This window comes from Sceloporus undulatus, chromosome 3, assembly GCF_019175285.1.
Source record: "Sceloporus undulatus isolate JIND9_A2432 ecotype Alabama chromosome 3, SceUnd_v1.1, whole genome shotgun sequence".
Lineage (NCBI taxonomy): Eukaryota > Metazoa > Chordata > Lepidosauria > Squamata > Phrynosomatidae > Sceloporus > Sceloporus undulatus.
This window is the reverse complement of record NC_056524.1, coordinates 140066566-140080724: the sequence shown is the minus strand read 5'-3', so window position 1 is coordinate 140080724 and position 14159 is coordinate 140066566. Positions and strand designations below refer to the sequence as shown.

The 14159-nt window shown below is 39.1% G+C and overlaps 1 protein-coding gene across 1 annotated transcript in view; it reads left to right on the top strand.

The window, feature by feature from the left end:
* Positions 1-14159, top strand: part of VWA8 (von Willebrand factor A domain containing 8) — a 142347-nt gene that overhangs the window by 23721 nt on the left and 104467 nt on the right. The window contains 1 exon segment of the mRNA XM_042457276.1: positions 5557-5634. Coding sequence (XP_042313210.1) covers positions 5557-5634 — 78 coding nt within the window.

Genomic DNA, 14159 nt, shown 5'->3' with positions numbered 1-14159 from the left:
TATCCTTTTTGGCCCTGTGATCAAGGCTATGCCTGCATACCTTTGCCCTATTGCCCCCCAGGTAAAAAGTTGTTTCCCCTTCCTTAGAGGCTTGCAGGAGTAGTGGTTTTTGTTTCTCGAGGATAGCAGGCTTATTTTGTTCAACAATTTCTTGTTTCTATTTACCCCAACAAACTTTTATTATAATCTGCCTACTTTATATTTGGTTTATTTTAGGCTATAATTCTGTCATAAAGCATGAACAATGTTTGGTACACAAATAATGCTTATTCCCACAGTTTATAACATGGGTGGGAGCTGTGTAGCTCTCCAGATGTTATTGGATTGCACAGAAGCTCTAGCCAGCTTAGCAAATCGTGGCGAGAGCTAGTAGTTTCAGTTTAACTACCACTAAAAGGCTATACAGTTCTTTTATCTGCTCCATAATAACCAAAGTTTTTATATGACAGACCAGAAATACTGTTTTAAGCACTAAATAGCTGTCTCACTCAGGTGGGGTTTTTGGTTTTTTTTTGCTAGGTTCTTCTCCTGCAGTCATTCTGTTTCAACTGGAATAAACTTCTTTATAGATCAGAGGGTAAATGTGTCAGTCTTTTCCAGAAAAACTGAAAGTCACTTTATAATGGGCACAATGGGGAAGGAAGCATCCTGTACTGGGTACATGAAAAACTTCAGGTCTGCACTCACCAAGGCAAACATAGCTCAATAATCATCTGTGTCCCTTGTCTCTTTGATACAAAAACGTTGTTTTTATCTGTCACACCAAGTTTTTAGGCCTTTTTTTTTTTCAGGGGGAGGAGGAGTATTAACATTTTCTCAGCCTAAGAGGAAGGCAATGGCAAACCTCTGGATAAATCTTGGCTAGAAAACTGTATGATAGGGCAGCGGAAAGTCAAAGTCAACTTGAAGGCACACCACAAGAACAAAGTATTAAATTCTTTCTCTAAGCCAGGAGTGGGCAACTTTGTGGTGCTCTAGATACACCCATTATCCCTAACCAGTATAATTGGTGGTGAGGAATGTTTGAATTTGGAGTCCCAACAGTAACTGGGGCCCTCAGGTCTATGCCTGCTTATACATTGGATTTTGCCCACTGGACCAAAACATTTCCCATTCCTCCTCTAATGAACTGACGGTGATATGAAAACCTGTAAGGGGAAGGATGAATGGATGAACATCAGGCAAAGCCAATAAATATATAACATCCAAAGTAAAAGGATTCAGAACTTCACAATGAGATAGTAAATGCAGACATTTTGGATGAAAATAAACTTTATAAACCAGTCTTTGGTTTCCTGACTAAACTGTCATAGAATGAATAGCTTTTTGTTCATTGGTCTTACCTAATAGTCCATAACAGCCTTCTGAGAAATTGCTAGGTGGCTATAAGTAAATACTGGCAGAAATATTCCCAGCACTAAGAAATGGATCCCAAACCACTTCTTTCAACCTTAAATGTTTGTATCAGTAGTGTAAAAAAGCTCAGTTTTGATTCATGATTGTTATCATTTTATGGTATTTTTATTAGAATCTTAACCATGGGATATTCAATCAAGCTCCCTCCCCCTCCCTTAACATTTGAAGCTCTTACACCCCAAGCCTATGAATGTTTACAGTAAAATGTCACTGAATCAGAGGGACTGTTTATTGGGGGACAGTACATTTTATTGAAATTTTAATCGTCAAAGATAAACTCACTCAGATATTCCAGATCTCAGTATTTTGTAAAACAACTTCTTTCCTCATCCTATATGATCTTTACCACTTCTTACATTTTCAGTACTGTATACAGAAAAAGTAGCTGTATACTAGGGCTAGGTTTAACACTTCAGTCTGAAATTAATTATGAGATAAACGACTTTGGTTTTTGTTGCTGCTTGGCCTGCAGCCTGGCTGAGCATCTTTGTTGTATTCTTTGTTGTATTCTTTTGTCCATCCTCCTTGATTGAGGACTTAAGACCCCAGCTGTGTCTTCTTCCTCATCAGCAGGTGACTCTTGCTCTTGTCCTGCTGGCTGAGGTTGCACTTTCATAGGATGAGCTGGCTGAGGCTCTTCAGCAGGAAGAGCTGCAGGTTGTCCCCTGTCTGGAAGACTTGCCTGGGTTCCTTCCTCAGCCTCCTCATCAAACTCTTCCTCCAGGTCCCAGTTCTGCGAATAATGTGTATGCTTGGGCCCATTGAATATAATGGGGTTCGGGCACAGCGGCACACATGCACCACGGACACACGCACCATTGTATTGCAGTGCAGCTTCCGTATGGCGTGGGCTCACTATATATATGGTAATACTTTCAAGTCATGAGTGGTTGAATTTGTGGATATGGAGGGCTGGCTCTGCTCAGAATAGCATGTCTCAAGTAATCTTAGCACATGCCTCTTCACCCTTTATTCTGATTGGGATTTCCCTGTTTTCCCCTCTTGGTTGCTATCCCACATTTCTATATGGCAAACTTTTGGTGTGTGTTTAATTTTAACACTATGTATTGAAGTCTGTGGGCTCTTCCTGTCTTGTTTGCAGAATTTTGCAAAGGGTTTCCATGTCTTCTTTCTCTACTTGTAACTCTCCCTTATTTTACCACTGTTTCTTCTGTCTTCCCCATCCCCTTTCCGCATAACATCCATTGAAGAAGAAACAATTGAAAGGATTGCTGCAAAGTGGGTTTTGATAAAGCCGTGTGGTTTTAAATGCTGTTTATGGCAGAGATGGGGAAATGTGAGGTCTTCCAGATAGATGTTGTTGAACTGCAGCTCACATCATTCCTCATAATTGACAGTGCTTGACTAGAGCTACTCATAATGGCAGTTAAAATCCAAAAATGTCTGGAGGGCAACCTCTCCCAGTTGACTCCCCAGGTTCAACCTTTAGCTGCCCTTTCCCTTCAAGATCCCTCCCTGGATCTGGTTCTCAGGCCTCAAGGTGACCAATGTACTGGGCAAATGGCTTTGTTGCCCAATGGGTTCAGTGTGCTAAAGTGTAACTAACCATTTTGCCATGGTAATTATTAAATTAAAATATCCACACAGAGCTGTAGAGAATAAAACCACTGAAGAGTTATTGTAAAAGGTAAATAGCTAGTGTTATGCTGATACCACACACACTGTACATGGTAACACCTCAGTTTCAAACAAAAGTAACACATCTAGCTGAACTCCTTCCATATTCTCAGCTCCTAGAAATGTTAGGCAGACCTCCTCCATTCCCCTGCTAACTCTCCCTCTATTTCTGACTACCCTAACTCTTTTACAGACAAGCTTCTAGGTTAATCCTTTCCTCCATAGTTTTCCCTCCAGCATTGCATGAGCTGTGATTGACTGGCTCTGCTCAGGCTTGCCCAGCTTCTTGCTTCACAAGGCCATGCATCACCTAACCCAACATTATTGTGTTTCTTGTACATTTCTCAACAAGCTACTGCTGAGATTATGATGCTGCGGTATGACCATAACTCAGTTCTTTTTTTGAGTTTGGCTTACTCTTCTCTTCTTTACGAAATACTGTACTTTTCTTGTTTTCTAGGGTAATTGGATTGAAACCTCCTCTTTATCTCTTTGGGTACTTAAGTTGGTAATAAATCTTTGTAAGAGGGAGTCTCAAGATTGTCACTCCACTGTCTAACAATTTCAGTGTTGTTCAAAGTCCTTTTTGTGTTTACTCTGTTGCTGCTCCTTGCTCCTTGAAAACGTGTTCTGGACTCTTCCACTTAATTTCTGCCACATTAAAAGCAATAGTAAAGATGGTTCATGTGGTTGATAAACATTAACCTACCAGTTTTGGCTTCAAATACATGTTTCAAATGGCTAGCAGTTAATACTAATTGGAATTTACAGCTGGCCAGAATATGATAGAAAAGATAATGATATCTTAGAATTACTTCTATGTGACAGAATATTTATTCTCCTTGTCACTCCAGTATCTGTTAACTGAAAATTGAGGATTTCATTTCATGGTGATGACGGAGCTGTGAAAACTTTGGGGCCTCTCTCTTGTGCTCCTTGTCCCTATGGATACACATTCATGTGGACAGTTTCTCTCTTTTGCTTGGTGACATATACATCTAGAACGGATTTCTGTTTGATTCCTCAAGAAAGCCTATTGGTTTAATGCAAGGGTAGGCAACCTTTTTGAGCCGGGGGCTGGGTTGCTGTCCCTCAGACAACTGGGGGGCCGAAGCCAAAAAATAAATAATTAAATAAATTTTAAAATTTTAAATAAATAAATAAACCGGGACAAATGTAGGACAACATTTTCAAATGGTGGACACTTTTTTTAAAAAAGTGGAGGACACGCAAAAAAAATGGCTGATTTTTAAAAAATGTTAATATAAATGTATGTTTCTGAGGCGTCTATAGATAATTGCCCCCCTTGCCCCTGTGCGCAAGAGGCCAAAGGCCCCGGCGGCAATCGGCGGCAGGACCAGGCTGGGGCCGGTCCCAAGGCCTCGCCGGGCCGCATCCGGCCTGCGGGCCGCAGGTTGCCTACCCCTGGTTTAATGCTAGTTCAGTACTGTGTTTTTAATCTGTTTAAGTTGTTCTGCTGCTGTTACATTATATTGTTTTCAGGACAACTTTCCTGTCATTGCATAGAAACCTGATATGTACTTGCATTACTTTAATCACTGAGAAGTTCAGTAATAATCTTGTTAAAAATGTTTCAGTATGATCTTGGCAATAGATAATGTAATGGGTTGGAACAGTCAGCTAGCCAAAGATACAGTATTTGAGTTTTGCATCAAGCATTAAAGTGACATCCTCCACAGTGTAAAAATATAACAACTAAATAAGTGACCATTTATTGACTATCTAAGAGCCAGCTTGGTGTTGAGGTTTGACCACTGGACTATGACTGTGGAGAGTCCAAATCCCAGCTTTGCTATGTAAACCCACTGGGTAACCTTGGGCTAGTCACACTCTCTCAGCCTCAGAGGATGGCAATGGCAAACCCCTCTGAAGAAACTTACTAAGAAAATGCCATGATAGGTTTTCCTAAGTGTCACTATAAGTCAGAAACGACTTGAAGGCACACAAAAACAACAACAAAGAGAATCCCTCAAACTGCTGCCGTGCCATTTCTGATAGCAAGCCTGGCCCTGAAAACAAACTTAAGACTTCAAGGGCATGCTATTATACAGTACTATATATAAACAACGTCCAGAAATTCTAGGGAGACTGAGCTCTGTAAAGAAATGTTACAGCGTCATTTGGACTTGTAAATGCAACTGTCCTTTGGAGTTGTAAATGCAACATGGTTTATTGAGATACTCATTTACATTTGTCATATTTGCAAAAGTAAAGGCTGAATCTGTAGAGGCCAGGATTTTATTTATGGGGGAAATGTTACTCTGTACAAAGGTTTCCTGTTACATCTCTAAAACACTGAACAAAGGTTAGAAGGAAGTTCCTGGTTAAAATGTCATCTTGGATAATTTACTGCCAGGAGGCAGCAGAGAATAATGTCTGTGTGCATGGAATGAGATGACATTGCTGTCTTGATTTAAAATCATTATATAGCATATTTGTAGATGATAACCAATAACAAATTACTTTTTTTTTTATTTCCAGGAGATACTGTTACCATTGGAGATGTGTCATACAAACTCAGAATTCCAAGAAACCCAGAACTTGTACCAGTCAACTACAGTAAGGATCTATATTATTTTCAAACAAACCCCAAAATAGGGATCCAATTGAACAAACCTGTGGATGTGAATGCAGCATCAGTGCTAAAATAGAGAATCCTGGTTCTGCAGGCTGGATTTGGTCTCTCGGCTTCTTCCAAAACCACACTCCTTTGCTGTGTGGGAAATCCCTGCTCTTATCTCTGATAATTGATAAGAGACAAGAGGTGGAATTTCCCTGTTCACTGCCTGTGGAACACAGGCTTGCTTTACAGTTCAGCAGAGAAATTCAGTGACTGCAGAAGAGAGTATATTAAAAGGCTCTTAAACATTAAATATGCTGCTTTTTAAATAGCTTTTGATTGTAAAGGTTATTGTTGATAATAGGACTGAGCTGTATTTCGCATGCCTAAATGCTTACTAAATAGAAAATTGGCCTAAGGCCAGGGGGGTATGGATTCAGATCTATGCTCTATCATGAACCTTGTTGAATAATGTTGAGCTGCTTCACTGTTGCCCAGCATAAGATGCCTCACAGGTTAATTGAAATGATAATATTTTAGGGCACAGTAATCAAAGTGTAGTGGTGCGACTGTGTCCAAAGTCCCTGAGCCACCCTTTTTCTTGTCAAGAAGGTTGAATTAACTCTTCTGGAAGTCTGCAGCCTCAGCAGTTCACTATTTAAATAGGCTACATTGGTCCCCTGTGTTGTGTAACATCATAAAATGCCTGTTTTTCAAAACCAGAAATTGAATGTTTTGGGCTTTTGGCAGTCCATGTGGCCCTCAGAAGAAAATAAACCCTTGGATTCACTGTAATTGCCTGCCACTGTTTTAAGAGAAGCTTTGCGTTCCGTGAATGAATGTCAGGATAAAGATGTAGTAAATAAATCACAATTTTAACTTCATTTAAAAACAAACAAACACAAATTTCACTGCCGGGATGCAACTCTGAGGCATAATTTAGTAAGAAATTGAATCTTACTGCAAGATAAAATACTACTTCATCATATTAGAGAGCAAGGTCAATCAAGTATGCCAGGACCTATTTGTGCAAACATGTAAAGAATTCTCTGTTAGTGCATTTTTGTTTCCCACAAGATCTGTGGATTTTCTCACACATTCCATAACTGTACTTGAGACTGGGGATCAGAGTTCATAAAAGTGAAATGTACTTCTCTGCAGATGTGGGAGTATTATAGACAATCTGTACAAGGAAGAGAATGCGGGAAAGCTTTCATGAATCACAGTGGTTCTTGTTTTACAGTTAGCCCTTCTTGTACATGGAGTTTTTAATACACAGATTCAAGCATCCACAGTTTGAAAATAATTCAAAATGTATGAATTTCAAATATCAAACCTTAATTTTCCATTTTTTATAAGGGACATCATTTTGCTATTTCATTATATTTAATGGGACTTGAGCATCCACGGATTTTGTTAACCATGGAAGACCTTGGAACCAAACCCCAGCAGATAACAAGGATCCACTGTATGATTCCTGCACCTGTTCCTGGAGATTTGGCTGCAGTAACACATGCCCTGACTACATCCTGTTCAGTTTACTGTAGGACAATATTTGGGGTTGCTTTTGACTGTTTAAAAACTTCAGTAGTCCCAAAATGCTGTGACCAAATTGCTTTCTGGGACTGGTTATAGGCAGTATACAACTCCTTTGCTGAAACAGCTTCACTGGCTGTTTGTCTATTTCTGAGTATAATCCAATGTGACCTAGAAAGCCCTATATGACTTGGCTCCAAACTATTGTGAAAGACTGTATCTTCCTGTGTGGACCTGCCCAATTCTTAATATCTTCAAGGAAAGGCTTTCGTTCTGTCCCACCACTTTCACAGGTATGATTGCTGAGGCCATTGGAAAGAGCTTTCTTGAGGTCTGTTCCCACACTGAATATCCCTCCCACAAGAGTCTAGCTTGGCCTCCACTTGATCTCTTTTTGCCTGCAGGCAAAGCCCTTTTTATTTAAACAAGCTATGTATCTTTATTTGGGTAGGTAGAAGGGTCTTTTAACCAGTTATTTTAAATAATGTGATTGTCAATTTAATGTGAGTGTGTTTTTAAAGCCTTTGGGGTCATATATTGTTTTAAATGTATTTTGTTTTAATTCTATACTGTAAACTGTCTTTGTTCTTATGTGGGGGGGGGAAAAGTAGGATATAACTAAGTAAGTATGTAAAGTATATCTTATCATAGCACACCTGAATATAAGCATATCCCTCTTCTAGTTTGGAAATGGTATCACATCCGTATAAAGATAGAAACTGTTTTGTGACATTAACTAGTATTCATTGTAATATTACTCCTAGATTTTTTTTAAAGGTTCTTTATTAGAAATACATGTTTGACTGACACAGGATGCAGATGGAAGGGAGGAAGAAAGTCTGGGAGTTCAAGAGTTTGTTTTGTATTTGGCTTTCATAGTAATCTATGCAGCACTTGGCATGCAGTACTAGTCTGAGCACTTGTGATGTTACACTATAAGATCAACTGAACATATTTGCCAACTCATATCTCCAGGCCGTTCTTTGTTCTCGTTATTCCAACTCAAGGAAATACAAAAGTGCTGCAAAAGTGCTAAAATACTCCAGGGTAAATTACTCTGTACAACACAATGATGACTAACAGGATGTAAGTGCATTTGAGTGCACTCATATCCAAAGGGGCTTTACCTCTGAGCCTTGGAGTGTTTTATGCTGTATAGCATTTATGTTCTGTTCCACATGACAGTTTGTTTTGAATTTTTGAATTTTCTTTCTATTTTAGGCATCTCTTAAGTCTGATCCAATTTCTTTTCTTCAAGTCAAAACTAAAAATAGAACTACTAAACTTATTTATGTGAAATGTACCAGTAACTTTAGGTTGCATAGCATAACTGCTTCTGGACTTCTGATACTGGGTATTATTTAACTGTGTGGCAGCCACATTTTGAACTAATTGCAGTTTCCAATCCAAATCATCCTCAAAGTTAGCCCCATCACCCAGTCATTTTGGAGGTCACTTTGGAGGTATGCTGTTTAAATGATGCATGCGTCCTAGGAAGCCAAAAGCCGTGCCAAAACTACACTCCAGTTCTAAGGACTGGAGCGCAGCTTTGGCGCAGCTTCTGGCCTCTTAAGATGTGTGTGTCATTTAAACAGCATACCTCCAAAGTGACCCAAAGCAGCTTTATTTTGCCTGTCTGTACGAGCCCACAGTTTACCTATTTTAACAATGGTATTTTAAGCTGAATGCTGCTGTATACTACCCTGAGAATTTTATTATAGGGGAGTATATATTGTATATCTTGAGCAAAAAATATATACTTTAGATTAATGACTATGACTATAACAGACATCAGATGCTTTGCCAGAACCAGTATTACTGCAAGATTGTTAGTTCTGAATGGCAGACAAAAAAAAAAGATTTAAATTTAACTCTTAGGGGGGAAATTAATAAACTCAAACTATGCCTTTCATAGTACTTACTTTTCCTCTCTACGGGCCCGTACAGACAGACCAAATTAAAGCATCATTTAAACAGCATACTGTACCTCCAAAGTGACCCGAAGCAGCTTTATTTTGCCCTGTCTGTACAGAGCCTATGTATCCTAAAGGAATTTTCAAAAATGTAATAATTTGTTTTAGAAATTTATGTAGGGTTCTTTACAACCACAATTTTCCTGGAGGAGTATTGGATTCAGTTTACATTTGGTGAGGGTGGGTTTAGTTATCCCTGGTCTATTGAGACTGTTTATTGATGTGATTTTTTGTCTTTCCTGATCTTTAATTTTGGGTTGCGTTGAATTCTTCTTGTCTAATGCCACTTTGTAGATGGTAGAATGTTGGAGTCTGTCTGTGTTAGAGCATGTTTTACTCCCCCTCATGTTGTTAACAATTAGGGAATTTTGGCAGACAGTGCTACAACACCTGTGCTTTGGTTTGTTTTCCTATGCTAAATTAACTTGATGAAGAAATACAGATTTAAAAATTAGGAGGAAAACTTTTAAATGAAGATTTGGGAGTGAGAGATAGGATTCTTCTAATTCCAAAACATTTGATTGGTTTTAATTATGAACTATTCCAGTGGTACTCAAATGTTTTACTGTTGGGTCTCTACATGGGATGTCACACCCCCCCCCCCCCGACCTAGTATATGAATCAGAATATTTTGTTTATTTAGTGTGTATATTTTCATTAGCACATTCATATATATTCATATTTTAATAATAATAACAATAATTTGTTTTATTTATATACCGCCATTCCAAAGATCATAGCGGTGAACAGCAAGTAAGCAAATTAGCAAGTAAGCTAATTTGCCCCCAACAGTCTGGGTACTCATTTTAGCAACCTCGGAAGGGCCTGAGTCGAGCTTGGGCCCTTTTGCTGGTCTTGAACTCGCAACCTTGTGGTTTTGAGTGAATGGCTGCAGTACAGGCATTTAACCACTGCGCCACCAGGGATCCCCTATTTTAACATTGTATAGGGAAATAACATTCAAATTAGAATTTAGTTAAGTAAAATCAATATTTAATTCAATGCATGTGTAAATTTTACACATAAAAAATTAGGAAGAGGAAGAAGAGGAAGATAGATCAGAAACTCAAGTCTTGCACCTCCCTTGAGCAACTCTTGACCCCCCCCCCCATGAATTCCATTCATAGGATTCTAAAAAAGACAGCTTACAATACAGTATATTTATTTATTGTCCATAAATGTCACATTCTGAGATTTAGACACAAATAGGAGGATGAATTAGCCCTGTTTCTGACCAACCAGTGATTTGCAGCAATGGTCTCCCCATATACTATGTTTATGGATTATAAACTCTGACATGTCCAAGGACATTTTGTTTCATTTACATTGGACTCTACAACCCATACTTAGAAAAGTTTTAAGTATGTCTGCCAATTGTTGATGGATTATATCATTTTTGTGGGGTTTTTGGGCTATGTTCTTGAATACTGTAATTTATTCCTGATGTTTCGCCTGCATCTGTTGGTGGTATCTTTAGAAGATGCCATCTTCAGAAGATCCCCCCTCTGAAGATGCCAGCCACAGATGCAGGTGAAACGCCAGGAATAAATTCTTCCAGAGCTTAGCCACATAGCCCGAAAAATCCACACAAAACTGTGGATGTTGGCTATGAAAGCCTTCAACTTCATGTTGGTGATGTAGTTTTCCTCATGTATCTCTAAGCATACAATCTGGTTATGTCCTGTGGCATTTCCTTTTTAGTGAAAGGTTATCAGTCCAATTAATATTATTTTCCAGCAGTCCAAAATTTGCAGACTTACCAGCTATTTGCTCACTTCTTGGAAACTAACTTCTGGTCAACAGAAATTGATTCTTTTTACCTTTTTGGTAGCTAAAAGAATTTATATTACAGTGGTGTACATTGCATGCTTATGGGACAGATTTCCCCCATTGCCATTCCATATTCTGTTTTGCAGCAAGCCAAACAGAATATATTGTGTGAGAAAGTTGTGAGGCTTTCATTGTGCTATTGGAATTCTCCTTTTGGAATTCTAACACAACTAGAGGTAATATTATTTACAGTTTTGTATCTTTGCATAGTTGTAGTTTGTATTAACTGACCTTTTGCAAAAGGAGATTGCACTCTAGTCCAGTGTCCTATGTTCTCTTTTATTTTTGTGCTGTTGTTTGTTTTATTTCCCATGGGTAGCACACACTGTTCCCTGCTTTCGTCCATTGGTCATAAGTGTAGACTGCTATTCTGTATGTGTCACATGCATGCTTTTGCAACTGTTCGTATGGTTTTGTAGCATTGATCCATGGCCATAGGGTATCTTACTGATTACCTTTGATTTCCTTCAATAATGCCTAAATGTCTTCTTGTCATTGCATGATTTTTTGTAGAGAGAAGGGTTGAGGAGAAGGAAGCTACTTCCGTTGCCCATGTATTTATCTGTATAGTGCCTTCCACTGTGTTTTGCTCTGAGGAGGAAGGTTCTCATAATACATAGATCATTTTCAGTGAATGAGGTAATAGAATGATTATAAATGATTATTCCCAGGGTGAAGAATGTTGTGATGTTTTTCTTTTGTATATGGTGATTGTATGACATTGACTTGAATGTCTCCTCTGGCACTGAGTTGGTCTGAGTTTTTTCTGATGATGATGATCCTTGCAGGTTTTATGGTTCTAAGCTCTTTGGGGCTTGAACCTGTATGATGCTGGTGGTATCTAAATAATAAATGAAGTTATATGGATGCTGTTGTACTCTTTCTGGACATCATCCTGGTTGTGTCACTCGGTGACCTAATTCAGCTTTAAAGCAGGTAAATGTTGTATAGACTTAGTGAAATATCTTTCTCACATGGTTGCCTGGAGACAGGTTTTGGATATTTACCAAGACGTGCCCATAGAGACTTTTCTGCATCAAGAGCTTGTGGAGACATAATACTTTGAATATCTTAGGAAGGCTGTAGGAACACACACCTCTTCCTCCCCACCCTGCCCGCAGTTCCTCTCCTCTGTTGTTAAGAGGTGTGTACGCATAGATAGTACTAACCAGTGTTTGCTTTTTAAAATTAGGAATTAAGACTGGATGTCACAGAGATTTAGGAATATCTATCAAATTTGAGAATGTGTATATAATCTTTTATAAGACTATATCGGAATCGGCTAACCCACCTTCATTTCTAATGGGTGAGGTTACATATGGTTGTCATTTGTTGCATTTTGCATCATGCCAGATGCAACTGTAAGCCCAAACTCCCTGTGCTTAGGAACCATTCCTAAACCAGGGGTGCCATGATATAGAATTCTAAGGTTTGTCTCTTATAACTATAAAGCCAAGTCTTTTGTTCCAGTTTTCAGTCTGGTGTTAGTAGCTTTTCCTGGACTATCAAGAAATTTTGATTTCTGACACAAAACTACTTCTGGTATAAGATAAAATCTGCCTGAACAGTACACTGTATCGTACAAGGCAGATATTAATACTGTATCAGGAACCTTCACTTTCTCTTCTCCCTCATTCAGTTTGGTTCCCTCCCCATAAAGCTACATTTTGCAGGGTATGTTCCCTCCTCCTGGTCATTTCATCATCTGCTGAGGAAGGGCATGAAAAAGGTACACAGAATTGAGAGAAAATGAGAAAGAATGCCATTATTCCAATTTCCTTTCTCAGGCATCTGCCACACTGCTTAATTAATGCAGTTTGACCCTGCTTTAACTGTCATGATTATATCCTGTCAAAGCCTGGGATGTATAGTGTGTTGTGGCACCAGAGCTCTCTGACAGAAAAATCTAAATATCTCACTAAACTACTAATCCCAGAATTCCATAGCATTGAGCCATGGCAGTTAAAGTGGTGTCAAACTGCATTAATTCTGTAGTGTAAATGCAGCCTCCAGGAATTTTGTCCTGGCTGGATTCGCCAGCGTCTGCTTGCAAACACACACTGGGCTGAAGAAGAAGTGAGAAAGAATTGTGCTCTTTCAACCATCTTTTATCCCTTGTGTACTTCACAAGGCTGTTTCTTTCCACTCTCAATGGTTAGGAAATAGATGCTGTTTGTTTTTTGTCTGTGCACACAATTTTTTTTCAGATACTGGCAGAGGTTAGAGAGTTTAATGAGCATTATTGGACTTATGGACACCTACCTCATTAGCAATTCCACGATTAAGGGAATGGAAGACTTGTATGTGTATGTTGGTTCCATTTGGGTGGACAGCACCTTATATTTATGTATGCATTTAACATATGTATGCTCCCTCCTTCAACTATAAAGTTTTCCAGAGCTACTTCCCACAACATCCTCCACATCTGTGGCTTTGATTTTTGCAGCTTTGATTATTCATAGATTTTATTAATATGTTATCTCTAGGAATAGCTAGGTCCTCCAGCACAACTGTATGGTCAACTTTAACCAAAAGTCACACTGAAGGACCTAGAGATTCCTAGAGAGAACACTCCACTAGGTACAGTGGTACCCCGGGATACGAATTGATCGCGTTACGAAATTTCCGGGGTACGAAAAAGTTAGCTTGGAAAAAACTGTTCCGGGTAACGAAAGATTTTTCGGGTTACGAAATTTTTTTCAGTGTGTTTCGGCGCTTTTTGGCACGAAATTTAAAAGCCACGGCTTTCCAGCGCTAGCGGAAAGCCTTTTTTTGGGTTGCGAAATCTTTCGGGTTACGAACGGCGCCGCGGAACGAATTAAATTCGTAACCCGGGGTACCACTGTAGTTGTATCTCACCCAGTGCAATTCTATGGTCAATGTCTGGCAGATGTTGACAACAGAGTTGTATTGGAGGACCTAGAGATTGCTAGACAGGTGTTCTTTCAGATAAAAACATATTAGTTTTGTTATTTACGGTTTTCCCACATTCACGAGGGTCTTGTGCCCCTAACCCCAGCGAATGTGGAGGAACAAGCGTAGTTGGTTAGACAGTTTCCTGGCCACAGGCTTATGGCCTAAATCAGGGGTAGGCAACCTTATTGAGCCGGGGGCTGGGTTGCTGTCCCTCAGACAACTGGGGGGCCGAAGCAAAAAAATAAATAATTAAATAATTTTTTTAAAAA